The sequence below is a fragment of the Candoia aspera genome, chromosome 1 (genome assembly GCF_035149785.1).
Source record: "Candoia aspera isolate rCanAsp1 chromosome 1, rCanAsp1.hap2, whole genome shotgun sequence".
Lineage (NCBI taxonomy): Eukaryota > Metazoa > Chordata > Lepidosauria > Squamata > Boidae > Candoia > Candoia aspera.
The window spans coordinates 193,061,810-193,088,552 of NC_086153.1; the positions used below are offsets into that span (position 1 = coordinate 193,061,810).

Here is a 26,743-nt window from a genome sequence, read left to right on the forward strand (position 1 = left end):
AAAGGGTTCCTCCAACAATCTAGCTAGTATTTATTGTTAAACTAGTATGTAAAAGTAGATGGCATTTTTAACTCAATTTCTAAACAGAGTATGTAGAGCAAAAATAAGCCTTTGTTCAATGTCAAGTACTCCATTTCCTTGGAAAAATGCCAGCACAGTAGATTGGCATACTACTTGCAGTACCATGGGGAGGGCTGGCATAGGATTGATGCCACCTGACACTATAAAAGGGCGATCAAAACATACACGTTGGGCAATCCTAAAACCCAGCACAAGTCTCATAACATGTAGGCTGAATGCAGGGCCGCGACTAGGGTCTGTGTCACCCGGGGCAAACACGGATTCCGCGCCCATTTCGGTGCCCCCCCCCAGTGCTCATTTTGGCACCCCCCCCAGCGTGGCGCCCAGGGCACATGCCCTGCTTGCCCCCCCCAGTTGTGGCCCTGGCTGAATGTCCCGATTTTTTTCATTACTGTATCAAATGTTTGTTAGGAAAGCCAAAAACATGTTGGAACCTAAGCAGAAAGGGAAGGAAAGGACAAGGGACATCCTCCTCCTCCTCCAAATAAGCAGCTTATTGAAATTTGTGGCAATTCTGATCAATTCAGAAGAACTAAAGTTTAATCCAATGGCTTCCATTAGTAAACATTAGGGAAAATGAGATCAGAGAGTAGGTCTTGTTCTTTGCCAAACTTATACAATGCTGGCCATCTATTATCCACGACAAAAATAGTTTCCGTTGTTTTCCTGCAACACTCTTGAATGTACATATGCTTAAAAGGCACTCTCTGAGAATAAGAGTTTAGAGTAACACAGTTTCAGTTTAGTTAGGTCTATTTTACATGACATTCTCTTATAATCTGATCAAACTATAATCACTCTAAGAGAATATTTAATCCAAATAATGGAGATATTGTATATAGACAATATTCATTTATACGTGGTTGGTGAAAATCAATACTGATTGCCCTATAGCAGCGATGTCTGAGATTGCTGTGATATCAGAACATGTGTTTGTATGAGAAGCTGGCACCTATGTGAAGAAAGAAGCTAGACAGGCTAATCATTTAACTTCTATCCATACAACCACCTGCTTTGCCTTTCCCCTCCTCCCCTCCCTGGCCACCATAATCATAATTTTCAACTGTAGAACACATAGCTCTCCTCCTACAATGCCAATGGAAAGTGACATTACAACTCATGACAAAGTGCTGTGAATCTGGAGCAGAGGAGAAGCAATTGTGGAATCAATCACTCAGCTTCCCAAGATGGCCAGAAATTCCACAGTACTATGGAAACAGGTCTGAACAACATTAAAAATGTATCAGAGTTTTAGCAATTTTATTCAATGGAGTGCTCCCTTTCTTGATAACTTTCTTCCAATATCTGAAATCTAATTGTTTAATCTTGTACTTCTAAAGATCCTTCCGCCAATCAAGTATCGATTAAAAATTGTTTCATGAAGCTGTAATGGTGATATTTTTAGATTTTTATCGAATTTATCGAGGAATACAGCACAAGTTACTTTAGTATCATAACTGCATAGGAACCGTGAAGCAATAAACATAGGTTCTCCTAAAATTAAAGTCTTTACTACTCATGTCAATTATTCAGAAAAATCCTAACAATATGAAGAAAGCAATATATAGTGTGTTGAAGAGCTGGGGGAGAATAGAGAGAGTAAGTTTTTTGCATTGCAAAGTACTGTGATATACTTTCTTTACATAGTTGATCTCTGTCCAGCTTCATCAAATTTGGGATTTCGTTTCCTAGCAGCTGCATCACTGTTGAACTCCAAATCTGGACTATGACAGTCATCATCACTGAGTCTTTCTCCAATTTGTTGATGGGTTTGGAAAGCCTGTTCAAGTGGGCGCTTCCAATGGGGCCTTGTAGCCATCCACAACACTACAGCACCATAGGCGAAAATCAGGACACCGAGAACATTGACAAAAATAGCTTCTTCTGGGGAACTCCTATAGGAAGGCTTCCTTCAGGGAAAAACAAGTTAAAGTTAAGGCAACAATTAACAATGCTAAAGTACTAACTACTGTTAAAAAAACTAGTAACATGGAAACAAATACTTACACACTAAAAATAAGTTTTTCTGTAATTCCCATTAGGGCTGTGGCAATCACTGTTCCAAAGATGAGAAGACCTGAATAAACATGTATTGGCATAACAGTTGCCCGAAGAGAAGTGGAAGCAAATGGAAGTAGGAAGACCGTAAAGCCTAGAACAAGCTGATAGACAGAAAATATTTAGTTAAAGTAATGGTAAACTTTATTTCAAAAACAAACAAACAAACAAACAAACAAACATGCTTTATGAAGCAGAGCCAAATTAGATGCCTAAATTACCTGCTGAAATCTTTTGGGCCCATGGCATACATATATTCCAAAACTAAAGAGTATGTTTTTATCACTCATACAAAATAGTTGATACCTGTCACAAGAAAAGTAGCCATCCATGAAATGGTTGTTCCCTACCATCCCCTCAAGCTCCCCAGGCTGTTCCATCACACTTAGCTTCTCTTCCCCTCAATGCAAGTTGTACACTTTCAAACAAGCAATCACCCAACCATGCTAGCTTCTCATTTTTCTTGAAAAAAAAACACCAAACCCATATATTTAAAGTCTGGCAGAACAGGAAACCCAGAAGGTGCAGAGGGATGCATCCACAAGTAAGACGTCATTTTTACCTCAGTTAAAGGCAGCACTGAAGAGGTAGTTTGTTAAAGCTTGCCTAAGTGCAGAGATGAGAGGCAAGTGAAAAGTCAATAGGAAAACAGTTCTACATTTTTAGATCCACTGCCAAGAAAGCCTGTCTCTTATGTTCATCAGTCTAATACAGTTTTAACAGTAAGTACTTGAGAAGGATGTATAAGGATGTATAAGTCAAGGGAAAGAATTCTTTGGTGGATTTTCAAATAAATGGTCCCAGCAGGTTAAAGCTTGAAGGATCAAGAATTACACTTCGAACTGGGCCTGGAAGTTTATTGCCAGCTGATGCAAAATTTTAACTGTAGAATTCACACATTCAGATACAGATACAGATACAGACAGAAGGAGAGACTGTGACAAAAGTGAAGGCAAAAGATCAAGCAACACAACAGATAGGCATATAGGAAAATATTTGAGTTACAGAAGGAAACAAACAGTTGGAAGGGCAAAGGAACAGATCTGAGTAGGAGTGACATATTCCCAAATGATTTATAATAAATCAGGCAGCATCTAAGTTGAATAAAATACAACTGGAAATCATCTCCTGGAGTTCTGAAAAGCTGTCAAGGCCTGGCTTTGGACTCAGGCCTGGGGGTAATGTATCTGTGAGGCCCCTGGTGCGGTTTGTTATTGTTAGGATTGTTTTGGTCTGGGCTGCCCATGTTGTTGCATGTTTTTAATTGTTTTTACTGTTTTTGCATTTTGTAAGCCACCCAGAGTCTACTGGAGTGGGCACTTACAACAAATTTAAATAAATAAGTACATTCTTTAATTTGACTTAGATGCTGCCCAACTTGAACTATGGGCAACTCACAGCAATTATTATTATTATTATTATTATTGCTGTTATTATTTTCAGGTCTGTTATTGACTATCAAGGGATATTTTATTTAGAATAAAGAAAACACAATATCCCTGGATATTCAATAACAGACCTGGAAAAAAAAATCAAGATTTAGAATAAAATGATTATTTTTGTAGACTAACAGGCTGTGCTGTTTTTGAACACACATTATTACTTAACTTAATATGATGTTTAACTGGTATTAAACTAATAGTAGTTAAATTCTATTTTTTAATAGCTTTTCCCACTAATTTTAACCAACTTAAATTGTCACTCTAGCCAGGGAGCATGGCCATTTTTAGCCACAATCTTTTTTGGCCTATTTCTAATGTGAATTTTCAGACTGGAGAGGAGATTGACCCTAAGAAATCAGGAACATGACCACAGAACCTTGCTATGGGTGGATAAAGGATTACATTTTCATATTTGCAATGGGTGTCATCTCATAGAAGCCCTCCAGCAAGCAGTATAGAAAAAAAAATTCATTCCCTATGTGGATAACAAGTTTATTTTATGATGCTGGGCTGGCAGGATCTTGTATTGTATGAGCAACAGAATCAGAACAGAAACCCCCTAAGAATACTGGCACGAATTTGTTCATGCCTTGTCCATTTCAAGGCCAACTCCTGAATCTTGGAGTGGGTACCAGTGACAACTCTACTGCCACCTTTTAAGAATCTGTACTTTGTACTATAATAAGCAATTCGTTACTTGTTGTGGCAAGATGCTCAGGACCACAACCATCCTTTTGGAACCTCAGTCTGTAGTCTTCTATCCTCATCTTTAAGTGGATTTAGAGAAGAAGCAAGGATGTTGTGGATCTCCAGATTCTGTCGAACTAAACTCCTAGCACCCATCACCATTACCATGGAGCTGTTGAGAAATGTAATTCTAGGAACATCTGGAGGGCAACAGCTTCCCCAACCTAGCTGTAGATTTTTACATTAAATGTTATACAGCTATTTCCTTCACTGCCATTAAAAACAAGCAAACCTGAACACACTTCTAGGATGCTCTGTGTAAAAATTATACGAAAAAAACTCCAGTAAAGTGAAAGAGGTTTCTGAATAAAAAAAGGGCAGCATTTTCCTAAAGTAAATCAATAAATAAAAGCCGGAGAATAAAAAAAATTCCTTATTAAACAAATTGTCCAATACATCCAACGTAGAATGACTGCTTTCAGATACTACTAAATCCACAAAACAATGTGTACAGTACTGTGTTTTTAAATCTACCTCTCAAAAGAATAGCATTTCCCCTTACTATGCTGGCTTAGTTATTTGTCAAATAATTTGACTCTTCCCACATCTTTTAAAGACTTAACAACTGCCTTAACATTTCATTGTTATTTTCTAATCTGCAAGAAATTGGTAACCTACAGGGCTTTTTTTGTCATGCAAAATGTTTAAATATTTTTAGCTCCTGTAACAGAATGCCAATTTGCTTAAAGATAATGTATCTTCTTAAGTTCTTTTGTTTACAATGAACACAAGGGTTAGCTTATCAAGCTGTAAGGTTTATGTCTGAGAACTGCAAAATACAAAATCCCTAGTTAAAAATAATTTATACACAGCCCATTCAACCATGAAAACACATTGTTAGTAAAGTTAAAATAATCTTATTCTGTTTTTAAGTACAGTTTATAAATGACATCTAACCTGTAGAGCATAAAGAATAACAGCAGTCAATCCAATCCAGCTGTGCAGACTGTACATGTTAGGAATCTTCGCAGCATTATGGAAATCAAAAACAGCCACCAGAGAAATAATTGCAAGTGTCAGAGCAACAGTATGTAATCCTGCATGGATTAATTTCATCAAAACTTTGCTGCATTTCCAGGTCCATGGTAACCTGTACACAATAATTGCTAGAATTGGGAAATAAGAATTTTGAAGGTTAAAACAAAACTAACCTTACTGCAAACATTAAAACTGTTGTTGCATTATTCTAATGATATACAACAGCTTTTGAGAATTTGCATACACAAAATTGGTCACATTTTCTCATTTTACTGCTTATCCCTTTTCTGAGGGAAAAAATTCAGATTAATTGGAAGTTAAAATATTGACTCTGACCTTTTAAGACACTTTTTAAAATTATCTAGGTACAGAAGTAAAAAGTCGTATCTCAGAGGAGAATGATAAAGATCTCTACCTGAGATTTTGGAGACTGGCTGGGATTCATACTAGATTAGATAGATGACCTGATTTGATATACTGAATGTCATGTTCTGCGTTTCAATGTTCTGTATACATCGTAATGTTTCACATGTCACTCTTCTAATCCGTGGTTGCCTGTTGGAAATTTCCAGCCCTGCGAGGCTGTAATCTCTGGAATGCATGTTTGGGTTGGTGACTGTCTTCAAGGTTACTTTCCCAGGCCGATGTATGACGGTGGTCAACATCTGGGATGGGGTGGTTGCTACGATGAGGCACGGGGTGGAGTTGGACTGAAGCAACAGTATTTGATTTGTATTTCGCGCGCTTTTGGTTTATTCTCAGCTTTGTCTGTATCTGCACACTATTCCTTTAATAAATCAGTTATCTTAAAGCTCGGGCTTGTGAGACTGAGTATATTGGAGTAGGCAACCATTACATAAAGCTGAGAATCATCTTTAACCTTTCCGCTAGCCCCATCCAAGTATTTGGTGAAGAGGGACGCTAGCGATGTCAGAACCCGAACTGCAAGAGTGCGAGGAGGGCGAAGAAGAACCAGACACCACAAGAGCGCTTGTGGTCCCGAGCTCCCGAGCTCAGAGGGGTGCCCTGATGGAAGAGCGGGGTTTACCGTCTGAAGTGAGCGGCGCTACAGGGGATGACTATCGAACCGGGGAGGAGGGAGACTCCGAGGTCGAATCACCCCAAGCGTCCTGGGAACCGGAGATCCCGCTGTCGCCGACGGTGGTAGTGACTACGGGTCCATTGGAAGCCCCGGTCACCCCTGCACGCATGAGGGCGTTGGAGGAAAAAATGGACATTGTTGCCCTGTTAAAGGACCACTCCAGAGGGTCGGAATCCTGGCAGGAGGGTCCGGAGGAAATTCCACCTCGACGGCCCAATCCGGGAGGTCCCCATCCCCGCTGAGGGGGAGAAGTAGGACTAGGGTTTTCCGGCAAGCGAGGGGCAGAGAGTCAGGAGTGACCAGGGAAGGGTCACAGGCAGCAGCCAGGCGTTCGTTGGCCTTTGTGGAACCAGCTGAGCCGAGAGAGTCGGCAAGAGCCCCTCCGCCTTTCACGGTAAAGTTCGATGGCGACCCTACCAAGCTGTCCTTCTTCCTTACCAACGCTAGAAATTATATGGCTGACTGGGGCCGAAGCTTTCGCTCCAAGCCGGGCAAAATTAATGCCATCGCCAATAAGCTAAAGGGGGAGGGCAGCAGATTGGTATGTGCAATTATGCCAAGCCAAAGCCACAGAACTAGAGGAGTTTGAGTTCCTGTGGGCATTAAAACAACACTTCGAAGACCCCTTGGCTCAGGAACGGGCGAAGCGGGCGTTGAGGAAACTTTCTCAGGGATCCCTCTCCGTCGCGGACTACGCTTTGGACTTTAAAGCCCTGGCTGGAAAGGTGGAGGACTGGTCCCAGTCGACCCTAGTGGAAATGTTCAAACAGGGACTGGAGACGGAGGTCCTCTGATGGGCTTTAGGACGGGACAATCCGAAAACATTATACGGGTGGATTCAGCTGGCCGGTAATGCTGAAGACGCCCTAGAGACGTTCGCACATAATAAAGAATTGAAACAAGGAAAGTTCAGTAAAAGTGTCCGTACCCCGGGATTCCCAAGCCGCCCCAAGTCGAAAAGTTGGGAGGAGGAGAAGGAACGCCGTTTTGCGAAAGGACAGTGCTTGCGATGTGGGAAAGAAGGACATCGTGCAGCGGCGTGCCCAAGGAAGAGATCTGAGGAGCGACCTGGAAAGTCATCTGGCAAGTCCCCTTCGGTACCAAGGAAGGTGAGAGCTGCTTGCGCGGAGGACGACCCTGACGATCACCAATTCGGGGGAGAGGAGGAACAGCTGGACTTCAAACAACCGGCGGGAAAAGCCAGCCACCTGCCCTGAACGGCGCCCTAGGGCAGGTGGAAAGAGAGGGGCGCGACCACGATTCGGTGAGTGGGAATTTTCCTACCCTGACGGTCAAGGTAAAATTAGGCTCCAGTACCCGAACTGTGGAAGTGTGGGCAATGCTGGACTCGGGCTGCTCGAGATCTCTGATGCACCCCGATCTGGTAGCCGCATTAGAGCTCCCCAGGTTCCCGTTGAAGCGGCCAATGATTTTTACCCAACTGGACGGGACTATGGCCGGGGGGAAACCAGTAACCCACTCCACGGGACTGGTGGCGTTGCAAATGGGAAGTCATTGGGAGAAATTACCCTTTGTAATAGCACCGGTGGGGGGCCCATTGGTCATCCTGGGGATGCCCTGGTTTGTCAAGCAAAATCCGGCTATCAACTGGCTGCATAGAACTGTGACGTTCGCTGATGGATTTTATAAGGTACCAGAAAAGGATTTGTTGGAGGACAATGAAGGGGGGCGGGCAGCCACCACCACAGTACAAACGTTGGAACCACTAGAGGGACTGCCTGCGCAATATCAGGACTTCGCAGATGTGTTTGGCGAAAAGGAGGCAGATCGCCTGCCCCCTCACTGAAAGACTGATTGTGCTATTGAATTGTTACCCAATGTAAAGTTGCCTAACCCGAAAATCTATGCCATGTCCCCAAAAGAGTTGGCCACATTGCGAGAGTTCATTGACAAGAATCTGGCCAGGGGTTTTATTGAGCCAGCCAACTCTCCGGTGGGGGCACCTGTACTATTTAGACCTAAAAAAGATGGTTCTTTGAGGCTATGTACAGATTTCCGGGGGCTCAATGCAGTGTCAATATTAAATAAATATCCTTTGCCCCTCCTCAAAGACATGTTAGCACATCTGGCTAGAGGCAAGATTTTCTCAAAACTGGATTTAAGGGAGGCCTATTTTTGCATTCGCATAAGGGAAGGGGACAAGTGGAAAACAGCATTTAACTGTCCTCTGGGGGCTTTTCAATACAAAGTGTTACCTTTTGGGTTGTCGGGAGCACCTGGGGTATTTATGCAGCTTATCAATGAGGTCTTGCATGACCACCTGTTCAAGGGGGTGTTGGTATATTTGGATGATGTATTGATTTATACTGAAACCATGGCAGAACATGTTCACCTGGTGCGTCAAGTGCTTGCTAAACTCCGAAAAGCTGAGTTGTACGCTAAATTATCTAAATGTGCTTTTCATCAGTCCCAAATTGATTATCTGGGCTACCGAATTTCAGAAGGGGGGATTGAAATGGACCCAGCAAAAATGGAAGCCATTGTCGCCTGGGAACCCCCGCGCACGCGACGCCAATTACAAAGTTTCCTTGGCTTCACCAATTTCTATCGGGCATTTGCCCAAAATTTTGCGGAAATCGCCCTCCCCCTGACTTATTAAAAACCAAAGCTCAGGGGGACACGCGGCGATCGAAGAATCCGGGCGCGCTCCTTAAATGGACTCCAGCCTGCCAGCAGGCTTTTGACGCGCTTAAACAGCTGTTCACAACTGAACCCATCCTCAAGCATCCCGACCCAACTAAACCATTTGTGGTGCAGGTCGATGCCTCCGACTTCTCTATTGGAGCCCTCTTGCTCCAAGCTGACCAGTCAGGCACTTTGAAACCCTGTGCATATTTGTCTCGCAAGTTTACTGAGATGGAGAGGCGATGGCATGTTTGGGAAAAAGAGGCTTTTGCTGTAAAAGCAGCCTTGGACACTTGGCGACACTTATTGGAGGGGGCTTCCCACCCTTTCGAGGTTTGGACCGATCATAAAAATCTCGAAGCCTTAACCACCAGTTGCAAACTCAGCGCCAAGCAACTCCGATGGGCCGAATTTTTCAGCCGTTTTGATTTCTCTCTCAAGTTTATTCCGGGGAAGAGAAACTTTTTGGCCGACGCTCTGTCCCGCAGGCCCCAAGATTCTGGCCCTGCGCCAACTGTCCAGGGCACGGTGTAGACTGAAAAGCAATTGGGGTTGGCAGCGGTGACGCGCAGTCAAACACGCGCCCATCCGACTCAGCAGCCAGCCACTCCTCCCTCTCCCACTCTGGGGCGGTTGCCAATTTCCTCGGATTTGCAACAACAGTTTCTTCTTCACCTGAAATCTGATACATGGTTGCAGACCAACTTAGACTCTGTTACTTTTCATGGGGATTTTGCATGGAGGAATGATCGCCTTTATGTCCCTGAGGCTTTGCGAAAGATAATCCTCCTGCGCTGCCACGATGATAAGCTAGCTGGGCACTTTGGCTACCTTAAGACCCTCCATCTCATCCGACGTCAATTTTGGTGGCCAGCGCTCCTCAGGGACGTTAAAGACTATGTAGCTGCCTGCCCTGTTTGCACGGCAACTAAGCACAAAGTTGGAAAGCCACACGGCTTGCTACAACCAGTGGCTAACCCGACCTACCCTTGGCAGGAGATCTCTATTTTGGATTTTATAGTGGACTTACCTCCCAGCCAACGTAAAACCGTGATTTGGGTTGTCAAAGACTTCTTTTCCAAACAAGCCCACTTCATCCCCTGCGCGTCCATTCCCACCGCGCAGCAGCTGGCACGTCTGTTTCTCATACACGTGTACCGCCTACACGGGAGCCCCTCCCGTTTGGTGAGTGACAGAGGTTCACAATTTACATCACAGTTTTGGCGGGCTTTTTTGAAACTGGTGGGCACCAAACAAGCCCTTCCTACAGCGTGGCATCCGGAAACGGATGGATCTACTGAAGCTGTCAATTCTACCCTGGAGCAATATCTCCGTGCCTTTGTAAATTATCAACAAGACAATTGGGTCGACCTTCTTCCCTTTGCTGAAGTAGCCTATAACAACATTGTCCACCAAAGTACTGGCCAGGTTCCTTTTAAAGCTGTATTCGGCCGGGATTTCGTCCCGATTCCGGAACTCCCACATCCACAATCTCTCCCTTCCTCTCTCACCGACTGGGCTCAAACCTTAGCCGACTCTTGGCAGAAAATCCAACAGGCATTACACCATTCACAAGCCTCTTACAAAAAACATGCCGATGTGAAGCATTCCACCCAACCCGCATTTAAAGTCGGAGATAAAGTCTATCTTTCCACAAAATTTATCAAATCCCCACAACACTCCAAAAAGCTTGGCCCTAAGTTCGTTGGTCCATTTCCTATTGTTGCCCAAATCAATCCTGTAACTTTTAAATTGGATTTGCCACATAATCTTAAACGTTTGCATCCTGTTTTTCATTGCAGCTTACTCAAACCGCTCATCCTGTCGGATCGCTGGCATCCTCAACAAGCACCCCCTCCACCCATTATGATTGACGCTCAGCAACACTTCGAGGTTAAGGACATCCTTGATTCTCGTCGCAAACGCTCTACTTTACAATATCTCATCCGATGGAAGCATTTCCCACACCCTGAGTGGGTTGCCGCTCCTGATGTGCGTTCCCCGAACCTCGTCGCTAAATTTCATGCTGCCTATCCCTCCAAACCTGCTCCTTAACGTTTTTTTTTAGGGGGGCAGTATGTCATGTTCTGCGTTTCAATGTTCTGTATACATCGTAACGTTTCACATGTCACTCTTCTAATCCGTGGTTGCCTGTTGGAAATTTCCAGCCCTGCGAGGCTGTAATCTCTGGAATGCATGTTTGGGTTGGTGACTGTCTTCAAGGTTACTTTCCCAGGCCGATGTATGACGGTGGTTGACATCTGGGATGGGGTGGATGAGGCACAGGGTGGAGTTGGACTGAAGCAACAGTATTTGATTTGTATTTCGCGCGCTTTTGGTTTATTCTCAGCTTTGTCTGTATCTGCACACTATTCCTTTAATAAATCAGTTATCTTAAAGCTCGGGCTTGTGAGACTGAGTATATTGGAGTAGGCAACCATTACACTGAACAAAACAACTTTATCTGTTTTTTGAATGGAAATTCCTGGCTTATTGTGCTTCTTCTAAACCAGACTCAACCACTAAAGTTGGCTCTTGATTCATATAATCTGGGGTGGTTTACAAATCCTGAATTGTTTGGGAATGGCAAGCCAGAATCTCTGGTTGTGACAATTTACTAAACTGTTTGGGTGAAGTCAGCTATGTGCACATTGGAAATCAGACCGTGTATCAATCTTTCATAAAAATACAAGGAACTCTGCTTTTTTAAAAGCTGGTCCATATAGCTGGGAATGACCTTAAAACAGCAGTAATTGTCATGAGTAAGGATGGCGAGCAGGGGGCTCCCATCCAGGCTGTAAAGTGCATGCGTAGTACTGAGGAATTAAGCAGCCATTCAAAGAGACACAGATCAGGCCCGCCTTAGCCTTTGGGGTTTATATGTCTGGGTTTTTCCCACGCTTATTCAGTTTGTTAGGATTCTGTTTTGTTGTTGTTGTTTATTCGTTTAGTCGCTTCCGACTCTTCGTGACTTCATGGACCAGCCCACGCCAGAGCTTCCTGTCGGTCGTCAACACCCCCAGCTCCCCCAGGGACGAGTCCGTCACCTCTAGAATATCATCCATCCATCTTGCCCTGGGTCGGCCCCTCTTCCTTTTGCCTTCCACTCTCCCTAGCATCAGCATCTTCTCCAGGGTGTCCTGTCTTCTCATTATGTGGCCAAAGTATTTCAGTTTTGCCTTTCATATCATTCCCTCAAGTGAGCAGTCTGGCTTTATTTCCTGGAGGATGGACTGGTTTGATCTTCTTGCAGTCCAAGGCACTCTCAGAATTTTCCTCCAACACCACAGTTCAAAAGCATCGATCTTCCTTCGCTCAGCCTTCCTTATGGTCCAGCTCTCGCAGCCATATGTTATTACGGGGAACACCATTGCTTTAACTATGCGGACCTTTGTTGTCAGTGTGATTTCTCTGCTCTTAACTATTTTATCGAGATTTGTCATTGCTCTTCTCCCAAGGATTAAGCGTCTTCTGATTTCCTGACTGCAGTCAGCATCTGCAGTAATCTTTGCACCTAGGAATACAAAGTCTTTCACTGCCTCTACATTTTCTCCCTCTATTTGCCAGTTATCAATTAAGCTGGTTGCCATAATCTTGGTTTTTTTGAGGTTTAGCTGCAAGCCAGCTTTTGCACTTTCTTCTTTCACCTTCATCATAAGGCTCCTCGGTTCCTCTTCGCTTTCAGCCATCTGAATATCTGAGATTGTTAATGTTTCTTCCAGCGATTTTAACTCCAGCCTTGGATTCCTCAAGCCCAGCTTGTCGCATGATGTGTTCTGCATACAAGTTGAATAGGTAGGGTGAGAGTATACAGCCCTGCCGTACTCCTTTCCCAATCTTAAACCAGTCCGTTGTTCCATGGTCTGTTCTTACTGTTGCTACTTGGTCGTTATACAGATTCCTCAGGAGGCAGACAAGATGACTTGGTATCCCCATACCACTAAGAACTTGCCACAATTTGTTATGGTCCACACAGTCAAAGGCTTTAGAATAGTCAATAAAACAGAAATATATGTTTTTCTGAAACTCCCTGGCTTTTTCCATTATCCAGCGGATATTGGCAATTTGGTCTCTAGTTCCTCTGCCTTTTCTAAACCCAGCTTGTACATCTGGCAATTCTCGCTCCATGAACTGCTGAAGTCTACCTTGCAGAATCTTGAGCATTACCTTACTGGCATGTGAAATGAGTGCCACTGTTCGATAGTTTGAACATTCTTTAGTGTTTCCCTTTTTTGGTATGGGGATATAAGTTGATTTTTTCCAGTCTGATGGCCATTCTTGTGTTTTCCAAATTTGCTGGCATATAGCATGCATTACCTTGACAGCATCATCTTGCAAGATTTTGAACAATTCAGCTGGGATGCCATCGTCTCCTGCTGCCTTGTGATTAGCAATGCTTCTTAAGGCCCACTCAACCTCACTCTTCAGGATGTCTGGCTCTAGCTCACTGACCACACCGTCAAAGCTATTGTCATGAGTGCCGTTGAGCTGAAGTCATCAGCGCAATGGCACACATGACAATAGCAAGGAAACAGGAGAAGGGGCTCAAGATAAGTAGCCATCAACTCACAACGACTAACGGCCAATAAACAATAGCTAAACGGATCACGGAGCACACCCAAGCCATCAGCGCTAATACAACGGAGATCGCCCAGCTGACAGCAATCACCGGATGAATAGAAAACCCGATGATGGGCGATCCCGGAACGCCAGCGGGGCCTCGCAACCCCTCACCCACCGGCAGGGCAACGTATTGGACAAAGGGGGGTGACGTGACCGCGAGTGAGGGGGCGCTGACCGGCGCGGGGTATTTAAACCCCGCACCGGCGTGCTCCTGTCACTCTCAGCTTTTTTCCCGACGCTGTACCTGCGCTGTGAATAAACCAGAGCCTGTTCCACTGAACCAGTGTCTGAGCATTATTCAGAGGTAGGCAGCGCATGACATAAAGCTGAGAGTCATAAACTCAGCCTCGCCGAGCCCCACCGGACGACAATGAGCCGCGGGAGGAATAGACGGTGAGAAGACCAGAAAGATGAAGCCGGAGCGACGCGGACAAGGAGGGCGAGCCGCACGGCAAGAAACAGAGGAGGACCGACCGAGGCCAGAGGCACCGCAGACTCCCGGAGCCATGGACGCCCACCCGACCCGACCCAAGCCTCAGCTCCAACCCCAAGGGGAGATGGCGACAGAGGCAACCCGACCGCGGGAGGGAGCAACATACCTTCCGAAACCAGCGGAGGACCCCGCGCCCCACATCGCACCCCGGCAACGGGCGTGGAGCGACAGCTCAACGGCGGTCAGCACGGAGGACGATGGAGACACCCAGCAGACGGCGGAGGAAGCGGACCAACGGCAGAGGGAGGATGAACCCCGCCGGCAACCCACCCCCGCCGACACACCGACGGAACCGGCCCCAGCGGCGGCGCGGACCGTGGACGAGGAGGCACGAGCCGAACTCGCGGCCATGCGGGCCCAACTGACGGAACTCCGGACCATGCTCCAGTCGCTTATGCCCCCCGCGCCACCCAACGACGTCCCCGCACAGGCCCACACCCCGAGCGAAGCACCGAACCCCCACGGGCCAGCTGAAGGCCAGCAGACGGCCCAGGCGGACGACACCACAGGCCGGGAAGCGAGAGGAAGGGCCGCGCAAAACGCCCGGGCCCCAAAGGACTTCCCCATCTTCTTTGATGGGAACCCCACGAAACTGTCGTTCTTTATAACGAACGCCAGGGAGTTCATGGGGAGGCACGGACACTCCTACGACTCCGAAGCCGACAAGATTGCCGCCGTGGCGATCAAATTACAAGACAGGGCGGCGGACTGGTACGTCCAACTGTACGAGTCCAGCTCCCCCGCCCTCGCCAACTTCCCCGCCTTCATCAATGAGATGAAAAACTACTTCGAAGACCCCCTAGCCAAAGTGAGGGCGAAAAGCGCACTCCAAAGACTTAAACAGGGCACACGCACTGTCCCAGACTACGCCCTGGAGTTCAAAGCCCTCGCGGGGAAGGTCAGCGACTGGTCCGAGACCACCCTGCTGGAAATGTTCAAAAGGGGGCTCAACCGCGACGTTCTCCAATGGGCCCTCTACCGCGACGATCCAGAAACGCTACACGGGTGGATCCACCTCGCGGGGAAAGCCGAACACGCGCACCGCACCTTCCTCATGACAACCACGGAAGACACAAACTATGCCTGCAAAAAGGTACCCGCACCACACGTGGGGACGGCCGGCCCCATATACCCAAAAAAGAAATTCAATCGGGAGCCCTGCGGGAAGTGTGGCAAACTAGGGCACAAGACGGTGGATTGCTTCGCCAACCGACCGCCAACCAGTGCGCCTAAACCCACCTCGAAAATTAGCCCCAAACCACCCAACCCGGGGCCGCCCCCTCACCGCCGAATGACCGTGGCCACAGTGACACCAGAGGAAGGCTGGGACGCCTACTGGGGGGAAGAGGACAACGTAGACCCCGACCAGCCGGCGGGAAAAGCTCCCCGCCTGCCCTGAAACGCGTTGCAAGGCAGGCGGTGGGACAGCAGCGCGGACCACCTCGACGGAACGACGAAAGCCCCGTAATAATGGCGGCAATTAAACTCTCTGCCGGCAACGGAGCCACCACGGCCGCGGCACTAGTGGACTCGGGGTGCTCAAAAAACCTCATCCACCCCGACCTAGTCGCCAAACTCGACCTCCGCTGCTTCCCCCACCCCACGCCGTTGGCATTCCACCAGCTGGACGGCTCTACAGCGGGAGGGAAACCAGCTACGCTGCAAACCGAGCCGGTCACCCTGCAAATGGGCACTCACACCGAACGCACATCGTTCGTCGTCACTCCCATCGGACGGCCCATTGCAGTCCTGGGGATGCCATGGCTCGCGACAAACAACCCGCGCATCAACTGGGAGACCCGCACCTTCACATTCGGCGACGGCGAGTATCAGGCACCAGGTCCAGAGGGCAGAACCAACCCCACTGTGGGACGAGCGGAGGCGACTACACAGGACAACGCCGCTACCATAGCAGACCTACCGGAACAATACGCCGACTTCTCCGAGGTCTTCGGAGAGGCGGAAGCTGACCAACTACCCCCCCACCGCAAGACGGATTGCCGGATCGACCTACTGCCCGACGTCCCCTTACCTAGACCAAAGATCTACTCGATGACCCCGAAGGAGATGGCAACCCTCCGGGAGTTCATCGATAAAAACCTAGACAGGGGATTCATAGAGCCAGCATGCTCACCGGTCGGAGCCCCCGTCTTATTCCGGGAGAAGAAAGACGGCACCCTACGGCTCTGCACCGACTACCGGGGCCTAAACGCGGCTTCCCTGTCCAACAAATAACCCTTACCCCTGGTGAAGGACATGCTCGCCCACCTGTCCACGGGCAAAGTCTTTTCCAAATTGGACCTTCGCGAGGCGTACTATCGCATCCGAATCAGGGAGGGGGACGAATGGAAGACTGCGTTCAACTGCCCCCTAGGCGCCTTCCAGTACAAAGTGCTGCCGTTCGGACTCGCGGGGGCCCCTGGGGTGTTCATGCAGCTCATCAATGAGGTACTGCATGAACACCTGTTCAAAGGGGTCCTGGTCTACATCGACGACGTCCTTATTTACACAAAAACGCACGAGGAACATGTGACCCTAGTCAGGCAAGTCCTCGACAAGCTCAGAAGGGCGCAGCTCTATGCCAAGCCTACAAAGTGCGAGTTTCACAAAGCGCGCCTAATCTACCTGGGATACCGAATCTCCGGGGACGGCATAGAAATGGACCCCGCAAAAGTCGAGGCGGTGCTAAACTGGGAGCGCCCCCGCAACAGGCGCCAACTCCAGAGCTTCCTCGGCTTCGCGAATTTTTACAGGTCATTCGCCCGGGGGTTCGCAGAGATAGCCCTCCCCCTAACGGACCTCCTCAAAACCAAAGGGGTGGGGGACACCCGACGCGCCAAGCACCCGGGCACAGTGTTGAATTGGACTCCCGCGTGCCAGACCGCATTCAACAAGCTGAAAGCGCTGTTCACCACGGAGCCAATCCTCGCGCACCCGGACCCAGAACGGCCGTTCGTGGTCCAAGCTGACGCCTCATACTTCTCCCTGGGGGCCATCCTACTCCAAAAGGACCCCACGGGACTCCTGAAACCATGCGCCTACCTGTCAAGGAAGTTCTCCGAGACAGAAAGGCGATGGCACGTCTGGGAGAAAGAAGACTTCGCAGTAAAATCGGCGCTAGAAACATGGCGACACCTACTCGAGGGAGCCACCCAACCATTCGAGGTCTGGACCGACCACCGGAACCTCGAGGCCCTACGAACGCCCAGACGCCTTAGCCCAAAACAGGTCCGATGGGCCCAATTCTTCAGCCGCTTTAATTTCCAGCTGAAGTTCATGCCGGGCAAAAAGAACTTCCTGGCCGACGCCCTCTCCCGACTGCCCCAAGACGAAGAGCCCGCCCCAGACACCATTGGGACGGTCCTATCCGCCTCGCAACTGGGGATGGCCGTGACCACCCGAAGCGGCGCCCGGAGACAGCGCGACTCTCCGGCGCAACCAACGGCGGGACAACCTGCGACCAGACGAAGCCAACCGCAACTACCAGGGGGAATACGCACGGACATCGCCGCCGCCCTCAAAACCGACCCCTGGTTCCTGGCAAACCCCGACAAGGTAACGATGGCACAGGACCTGGCATGGGGGGAAGGCAGAATCTATGTCCCGGACTCGCAACGCCAAGCGATCTTGCATAGGTCACACGACGCCAAGCAAGCGGGACACTTTGGGTTCCTCAAGACCCTACACCTAACACGGCGTCAATTCTGGTGGCCCGCGCTCAGGCGAGACGTGAAAGCATACGTAGCGTCCTGCCCAACGTGCGCTAGGGCCAAACGGGCACCAGGCAAACCCGCGGGGCTACTACAACGGGTGGCAGAACCCTCCCGCCCATGGGAGGAAATCTCTATGGATTTTATAGTAGACCTCCCACCCAGCCAGAAGAAAACGGCCATTTGGGTGGTGAAGGATTACTTCTCAAAGCAGGCCCACTTCATCCCCTGCACGTCGGTCCCGTCCGCACAACAACTAGCCAAACTCTTCCTCATCCACGTGTACAGGCTACACGGATGTCCCGCACGTGTGGTGACCGACAGGGGTACACAGTTCACCTCCAAATTCTGGCGGGCCTTCCTAAAGCTGACGGGGACCCAACAGGCCCTATCCACTGCCTGGCACCCCCAGACGGACGGAGCCACAGAGGTCCTCAATGCCACCTTAGAGCAATTCATACGCTCATATACCAACTATCACCAAGACGACTGGGCTGAACTGCTCCCGTTCGCCGAAGTCGCATACAACAACGCCGTCCACACGAGCACGGGGAAAACTCCGTTCGAGGTAGTCTCGGGGCGCGACTTCGTCCCCATACCGGAGCTACCTCAACCCCCGGAACCCCAGGTGGACGCTAGCGACTGGGGACGGAAGATCGCGGAATCCTGGCCAATAATCACGGCGGCGCTGAAGGATGCGCAGGCAGCCTACAAAGAGCAGGCCGACAAGCACCGGCGCCAACAACCGATGTTCCAGGCGGGGGATATGGTCTACCTATCCACCAAATTCCTAAAGTCACCCCAACCCTCGAAAAAACTGGGGCCTAAGTACATCGGGCCGTTCCGAGTCACGCAAATAGTGAACCCGGTAGCAATACGCTTGGACCTGCCACACAACCTACGGAGACTCCACCCGGTGTTCCACACCAGCCTCCTGAAACCGGCAACCACCTCTCGATGGCACCCAAGCACGCCACAGCCCTCACCAGTGATGATCGACGGGCAACATCACTTTGAGATAAGGGACATACTCGACTCCCGCAAGCAACGAGGAACTCTACACTATTTGGTCAGGTGGAAACACTTCCCCCACCCGGAATGGGTGGCGGCGCACAACGTTAACGCGCCTGACCTGACCCGGGCATTTCACCGGGCATACCCTGACAAGCCAAAACCAAGGTTAGCAAGCCGTCCCCTGCAAAACCCCCCCCCGCGGGCCCCCCGCCTACCGTGCCCCAAGGGAAAGGGCCCCCCCAAGCCCGCGACTTGGGTGGACCTCCCCCCCCTGGGACTCACTCCCCCCGCCCTGGGCCCACGAGGCAGTGACAGGCGTTCGCCAGCACCCTCCCCCCGCCCCCGGCCCACGGGGGAGTGGCAAGCAAGTCAACAGGGCAACCTGGGGGCAACGCCCAGGAGCACAAATAACAAAGGCGACGCACTTTAAATAAAAAAGAAGGGCCCTACCTGGAGCTGATAAGCACCCGACCAGCCACGCCTCTCTCCTCGCCGAACTGAGCCAAACAAACAGGGTGTGGCTGGAGCATGCGCACGCCAGGGCGTGACCCGGGCATGCGCACTAAGGACACACCCTGGGAAGGCACGTGGTAGAGGGAGGAGCAAAGGGAGGGGCGACAACTACTCCGGCGGGAATTTCAAAAAAAAAAAAAAAAGTGCCGTTTGACAGCTCCACCGAGAAAAAGAAAAAAAACCCAGAAAACCGGGGGGGGAGCACTATTCGGACAGGGGGCAGTATGTCATGAGTGCCGTTGAGCTGAAGTCATCAGCGCAATGGCACACATGACAATAGCAAGGAAACAGGAGAAGGGGCTCAAGATAAGTAGCCATCAACTCACAACAACTAACGGCCAATAAACAATAGCTAAACGGATCACGGAGCACACCCAAGCCATCAGCGCTAATACAACGGAGATCGCCCAGCTGACAGCAATCACCGGATGAATAGAAAACCCGATGATGGGCGATCCCGGAACGCCAGCGGGGCCTCGCAACCCCTCACCCACCGGCAGGGCAACGTATTGGACAAAGGGGGGTGACGTGACCGCGAGGGGGCGCTGACCGGCGCGGGGTATTTAAACCCCGCACCGGCGCGCTCCTGTCACTCTCAGCTTTTTTCCCGACGCTGTACCTGCGCTGTGAATAAACCAGAGCCTGTTCCACCGAACCAGTGTCTGAGCATTATTCAGAGGTAGGCAGCGCATGACAGCTATCCCCAATATTGTTATCCTTCCTATACAGGTCTTCTGTATATTCTTGCCACCTTTTCTTGATCTCTTCTTCTTCTGTTAGGTCCTTGCCATCTTTGTTTTTGATCATACCCATTTTTGCCTGGAATTTACCTCCAATGTTTTTAATTTTCTGGAAGAGGTCTCTTGTCCTTCCTATTCTATTGTCTTCTTCCACTTCCACGCATTGCTTGTTTAAAAATAATTCCTTATCTCTTCTGGCTAACCTCTGGAATTTTGCATTTAATTGGGCATATCTCCCCCTATCACTGTTGCCTTTTGCTTTCCTTCTTTCTTGGGCTACTTCTAGTGTCTCAGCAGACAGCCATTTTGCCTTCTTGGTTTTCTCTTTCTTTGGACGTATTTTGTTGCTGCCTCCTGAACAATCTTGCGAACTTCTGTCCAGAGTTCTTCCGGGACCCTATCTACTAAGCCCAGTCCCTTAAATCTATTCTTCACCTCCACTGCATATTCCTTAGGAATATTAGTGAGCTCATATCTAGTTGATCTGTGGGTCTTCCCTAATCTCTTTAGTCTGATCCTAAATTGTGCAAGAAGAAGTTCGTGATCTGAACTACAGTCAGCTCCAGGCCTTGTTTTTACCAACTGTACAGATGTCCGCCACCTTTGGCTGCAAAGGATGTAATCAATCTGATTTCGGTGTTGTCCATCTGGTGAAGTCCATGTATAAAGCCGTCTCTTAGGTTGTTGGAAGAGAGTGTTTGTTATGCAGAGTGAATTGTCTTGGCAAAATTCTATCAGCCTATGTCCTGCTTCATTTTGTTCTCCCAGGCCATACTTACCTGTAATTCCAGGTGTCATTTGACTGCCCACCTTAGCATTCCAGTCTCCTGTGATGAAAATAACATCTCTTTTAGGCGTGTTGTCCAGTAGGTGCTGCAGATCCTCATAGAACTGCTCTACTTCAGCTTCTTCAGCATCTGTGGTTGGGGCGTATATTTGGATCACTGTGATGTTAGATGGCTTGCCCTGAATTCGAATTGAGATCATTGTCGTTTTTTGGATTGTATCCAAGCACTGCTTTAGCCACTTGACTATTAATTATGAAGGCTACTCCATTTCTTCTGTGGTCCTCTTGTCCACTGTAGTAGATCTGGTGGTCATTTGATGTGAAGTGGCCCATTCCAGTCCATTTCAGTTCACTGACGCCCAGAATGTCTATCTTTAATCTTGACATCTCACCAATAACCACATCCAATTTGCCCTGGCTCATAGATCTTGCATTCCAGGTTCCAATGGTGTGTTGATCCTTAGAACATCGGATTCGCCGTTCACCACCAGCACCGTTGGCCGCTAGCCATCCTTTCGGCTTTGAGCTAGCTGCGTCATCACGTCTGGGGCTAGTTGAGCTCATCCTCTGTTCCTCCCCAGTAGCATTTTGACCATCTTCCGACCTGGGGATCTCATCTTCCGATGGTATACCGACATATCTCTGGTTGTACTGATCCATTTAGTTTTCACGGGAAGAATACTGGGGTGGGTTGCCATTACCTTCTCCAGGGATCGCATTTAGTCTGACCTCTCTGTCATGACCTTCCCGTCTTGGGTGGCCCTTCACGGTTTAGCTCATGGCATCATTGAGGTGCTCAAGCTCCAGCACCACGACAAGGTAACGATCCTTTGCTGAAGAGGATTCTGTTTATGTAGCAGTAATAAACATTAGAGAACTACTCCTCGTCTCAGCGTGTGTCTCACTGTTAGGACAGTAATATGCACTTTCTGTCTGCACGATAGTCTCGCTAGACTATGCACAGCAAGTCAATGGCTACACTTTAGAGGTGGGCAGGACCAGAAGAATCTTAGGGGAATTCAAGGGAGAAATAAATGGTCTAAGCTTCTGCAAATGAGTTCCTTAAGACAACATGCAAAATATACAAAAAAGGGAATAAAACTGGGTCTACCCATTGGGGGTGGGGTTCTAGGAGGAAGCTGCAGAATGGATCCTGGTGAGTTACTTTAGCATTCTTCCACTAAGACTTAGATTGTAATGAAACGTGTATTTCACGGAGCTGGTATGTCACAGAAAGATCAGAGTGCATTATTTTATTTTTCTTCCAATTAGGCCAGTAAAAAATTGAAGAGAATTAAGCAGCAGTGCATAATGTTTTGGTTACAATAAATGAATAGGCAGATACTAACATGGTTACAATATATGAATAGGCAGACACTAACATTATGATAAGCTGCTTGCTAATAAAAAGAAAGCAGCAAAGTGCTCCATCTGGACAAATGCATGCTTTCTAAGAGCCATATCTTTATATATTTTCTAACATATATATTGCCTGTGCCAAGGACTTTTGCTATATAAGTCATAAAGAAATCTCTGTTCCCAAATGGAATGTCCTGGAACATGACCCTAGATCCATTCCTCTATGCCTGTAAGAAGTGTAATATTGACATTTGAGACCATTCAAGTTAACTGCACATACACTACAGTTTTATAGCTTTTAACAAGATGAAAAAAGCACATTCAAATCTTTAAGAGGCTGATAGGAAAAATGTGGATTTAAAACAGTTTGTATTTTGCTATGAAATGCTTTCTTGCAGTCAGCCATATGACTTTTATCCAGCACTACTGGATGTAAAGAAGCCTAGTAATAGGAGTAGCCTTAAAGATACTAAAATAAAAATAGTGAACCTTTTTAGGGTGAAAAAAGTGTGCAACCTTTTTCCATTCTTCTGAAAGCTTGTTGCTATTCAAGGTCTTTTAGCTTTATTTAGTTACAATCATGTATTCATAAAAAAAATTATTCCTGTTACAGCTGACTTCTTTTGACTCTGGTATGTAGTCCCCACATGATTTTTTGTCCATAGAATACATCGTGTAAATCTGCCCCATGTGTCCTCCAATATTCATAATGTGTGAACATGTACACCATCCTTTATGATCTCATGAAGATGTAGTGGGACTGTCATAAGGCAGGCTGACACTAATAAAAACTGGAATCACAAGTTTTCCTAAATAGTAGTACCTTGGCTGAACTGAAAATAAACTGTTACAAAAAAACTTACTACTCAGCCATTGTTCCATTCTCTTCTGTTTTTTTTTTCCAGCTCAGGAGTCTTTTTCTCTTCACCACCATGCTGTGCACTTTTCTTTTTGTTAACCTGTGCAAACAGTTTCTACTAAATATGTATGGTACTACATTTAGTATCTCAGAGCTATATATTTAATCTACTGCATAGCACTTTTTTTTTATTCTGTTCAATCATGTGCAATTCTTGGAGACTGCCTGGACAAGTCTCTGCAGTTTTCTTGGCAAGGTTTTTCAGAAGTGTTTGCCATTGCCTACTTCCTAGGGCTGAGAAAGAGTGACTGGCCTAAGGTCACCCAGCTGGCTTTGTGTCTAAGGCGGGACTAGAACTCACTGTCTCCGGGTTTCTAGTCTGGTGCCTTAACCACTACACCTAACTGGCTCTCTTAGTATGATAGTGCTATAAATTTAATCTACTTCTGTCTATCCTCAAAGAATCAATTCCTATATAAAATTATAGTGTATTTATTTGGTTATTTAACAGTATTTATAATATTCCCCAGTCCCCAAAGATCTGGGCAGTGTATAAAAATAAATAGAAACCAAGAAAAAAAGAAAAAAAAAGCTCAATATCACAATAATCCCCCTTCAGAAACAAAGGATAAAACCCACTTTTATAATGCCAAATTATTTACACCACCATAGATTTGTAATACTTTGCAACTTTTTCTACCCAAACTTTTTTACTGGCATGTATAACGCACAGGTAAAATAATAACGTAAGAGAAATACACAGGATATAGTTATTGTTTATGTAACAGTGGGGAAGCCAAAATAAAATCCAGCCGAATAGGAAAAAAAAACCCTTAAGAATGTTAACTATTGCAAGCCAGTCTGCTTAAAAGTGCCATTCTAACCTCAATGAATAAATATAAATATAAATATAAATATAAATATAAATATAAATATAAATAATAGGATCAGGCAATGGGGGATGAGACATGGCTGGTGGCTACAATGAAGAGCACTTTCTTAAATAGCTGCCATGGTGGCATAGCCACTGACAACACCCTTATTTACCAGAAAGCAAATTGTTGTGGGATTTCTTTGTTCCCCTTTATCCTGAAAATGAACTCTGTTACCTCACTTTGTATTTGTTTTGTTCCTGGATAAGTGAGCACAAATTCATACAAAGCTGCCACATACCATATTTCTTTTCTAAGAATGTCTGAGTTCCAAAGGCGTTCTTGTAAATAAATACAATACTGGGGGGGGGGGGCATTGCACAGCATGTCCAATCAGGAGAAAGAATTGAGTCAGATCTGGCTGTAAGCACGACCAGGTGCCAATGGGCAAGGCACAAGTTCCCAACACCTGGCATATTACATACTTTAAAAGATTTAGCAGTCACACCTTCTAACAGGTGAATGGTAAATTTGCACACTAATCCCTCCATGAAGTGAAATGTATTTGTTAAAATTAAGCAAATGGCTTTTCTTCCATCTTGCTTTTACTTCTCAAATCTCTCATTTTTGTTCTCTAGACTCTGATGATTTAACTCATAACTCCCAGCGTGTACAGTTAATTTACAAGCCCAAAGCTGATCTCCTATACGTGTATTAATTTTTAGTTCTTTTCTACTAGAGATTTTCTACTATAAAGAGTTCTTTCTTTCACCATTAATCCCACTTTATCAAATACTTAGTCTCTAGCTTTGTTTTCCCCCATTATTAAATCTATTTTAAATTACACAAAAACTAGTTTTTTTCAACAGTACAAGACTATGATATTAGTTATAAAGTATTCAACAGGGCTGACTCCTGCATCATCTTCAAGGAAATAAAATTACTGTAAGCTTCCATGAACTAAAATTGAGATGGTCAGTACACAAGAGGTTACTATGGATATCTAATTTATAGTTTTCAGATGACAATCCTGTAGAAACTGACATAGGAATAATCACTACTGAACACAATGGAGCTTTTCAGTAAACAAGACTGTGCTATTTCTTTTGCATCATCCAGATTAGTCACACTTTTAGCAATCTTCTCTCTCCCTGCCCTTATTTACAACCTGAACTAAGATTTCAACAATCCAAAGAAACCTTGAGTTGTGACGTCTGCGTTTTTAATAAAGGTAAGGTGTCAGTAAAACAGTCCCCACAGAGAATTAATGGTTCCAAAGACACTCCATTAAAAACGCAATCACTGAGGGGGAAAAATAGGAAGCCTTAATCCCCCCCCCTTCCTCTGGATGAGAACAGTCAATTATATGGGTAAACAGAAGGGGGCCCAAGCTGAGGAGGAGAAAAGGAGGGTCCCAACAGACCGGCTAGCAGTTCTGCAACATCTCTTGAGTAAATTTGCCTAGAAGGAAGTTGGGCACAACAGACCGAGGCTTGGTTTTTAGCTAAACGGCTCCGAAAGGCACAGTTCCCGGGTCGAGCAGGCAGCCTGCCTCAGAACCAAGGAAAGGGGGAAGGAATGACAAGTCTGCGGAGGCAGGAGAACTCCAGGAGCTTTCTGGGGGTTCCACCATCCTGGGGCGTTCCAGCTCCACGGCCAGGGACGAGAATGCTGCTTATCCAGAAGTTGCGATCCTAAGCTTGCCGTCGCAGCCCTCGTCAGCCGCGCCGAGCTCCCGCTGGCTTGCAACAGAACTGCCTTTTGAAACTGCGTTGCCAACCTGGGACGGGTCCCTGGGCGGCGGGAAAGCTGACAGCTACGCCTGTCGGTCTACTAGAAGCCAGCTTCCATGGGAGCTAGCGAACCTTCATGCGCTGGAAGCTACCTACACCCAGCCACCTGTGTGTGCTGTCGCGTTTGCGGGGAAAAGCCCGCAGCTTCCTCTCGCGACCCTCCTCTCCCTCCCCGCCCCCCAGCCCCCATCGCTTGGCTGCTCCACGGCCTCCCCTGCCCCGCTTACGCACCGATCCCTTGGACGAACACGAAGCCCGTGATGATGAGGACTGGGTGCCAATTGAACTCCGCCGAGTCCCCATCCCAGGCGAGTCCTTCGCGGTAGTGGAGGACCCAGACCAGGGCGAAGACGACGGAGAGGAAGCCAAGCAACAGCGCGGACCCGAGGAGCGCTAGAAAGAGCTTGTAGCCCTCCATCTTCCTCGTCCACACCAGGACGTAACTGCAGGGGATCCAAACAAACTCGGGACTGGGGCGTAGCCGGGAGCCGGAGTTCTCGTCGTGGCGTGGCCTCCTCCTCCTCTTTCGTCCCCTGGAGGGAAAGAAGGGGATGTGAGAGAAAGCAGACGGATTCCTCCCACTCAGACTGGACTGGAGAATTGCGAGGAGGCCGGAAAGGAAGTTCAGAGACGGAACGCCGCTTTTTCGTTCTTTGCTGCTCCTTTCGGCGCCATTGTCCTCCGCCCCGCCTCGAAATGGGCTGCACGCAAACTCCGCGCTCCTGGATGGTCTTGCTTAAGAATCATTAGGCCCTTCAGGCGTTTTTTCGGAGGCTGCCTGCGCGGTAGCTCGAACCTTGCTTGGCCATTGAGGGTCAAGCCCAACGGCGGAGAAGTGAAGGATTCTTCCTTGTGGTGCCGTTGGACTTCAGCTTCAAAGACCCACCGATCTCCTCCCCCTAGGGAACCCTCGATTCCCGCTGACT

General features: G+C 47.6%; 1 protein-coding gene across 2 annotated transcripts; it reads right to left on the reverse strand.

Moving 5' to 3' along the window:
- Positions 1-476: 476 nt before the first annotated feature.
- LOC134507506 (plasma membrane ascorbate-dependent reductase CYBRD1) lies at positions 477-26,439 on the reverse strand. 2 transcript variants are annotated; one of them, XM_063318190.1, is made up of 4 exons: positions 26,049-26,439; positions 5,226-5,434; positions 2,085-2,243; positions 477-1,991 (listed from the first exon to the last, which is right to left on the reverse strand). In XM_063318190.1, the coding sequence occupies exons 1-3, from the start codon at positions 26,233-26,235 to the stop codon at positions 2,085-2,087; spliced, it is 555 nt and encodes a 184-aa protein (XP_063174260.1). In that variant the 5' UTR covers positions 26,236-26,439; the 3' UTR covers positions 477-1,991. The 2 variants fall into 2 exon arrangements, with proteins under 2 accessions (XP_063174260.1, XP_063174261.1); XM_063318191.1 differs by having other exon boundaries at positions 477-1,976; positions 2,071-2,243.
- Between the last annotated feature and the right edge of the window lie 304 nt (positions 26,440-26,743).

Excerpts from the sequence above, each read along its gene's own strand:
- LOC134507506 (XM_063318190.1), bottom strand. The coding sequence starts at position 26,235 with ATGGAGGGCTACAAGCTCTTTCTAGCGCTCCTCGGGTCCGCGCTGTTG. Across the intron at positions 5,435-26,048 it reads CGTGTTCGTCCAAGGGATCG|CAATTATTGTGTACAGGTTA; the intron begins GTGCGTAAGCGG and ends TCCCAATTCTAG. Across the intron at positions 2,244-5,225 it reads TTATTCTTTATGCTCTACAG|CTTGTTCTAGGCTTTACGGT; the intron begins GTTAGATGTCAT and ends TCTGTCTATCAG.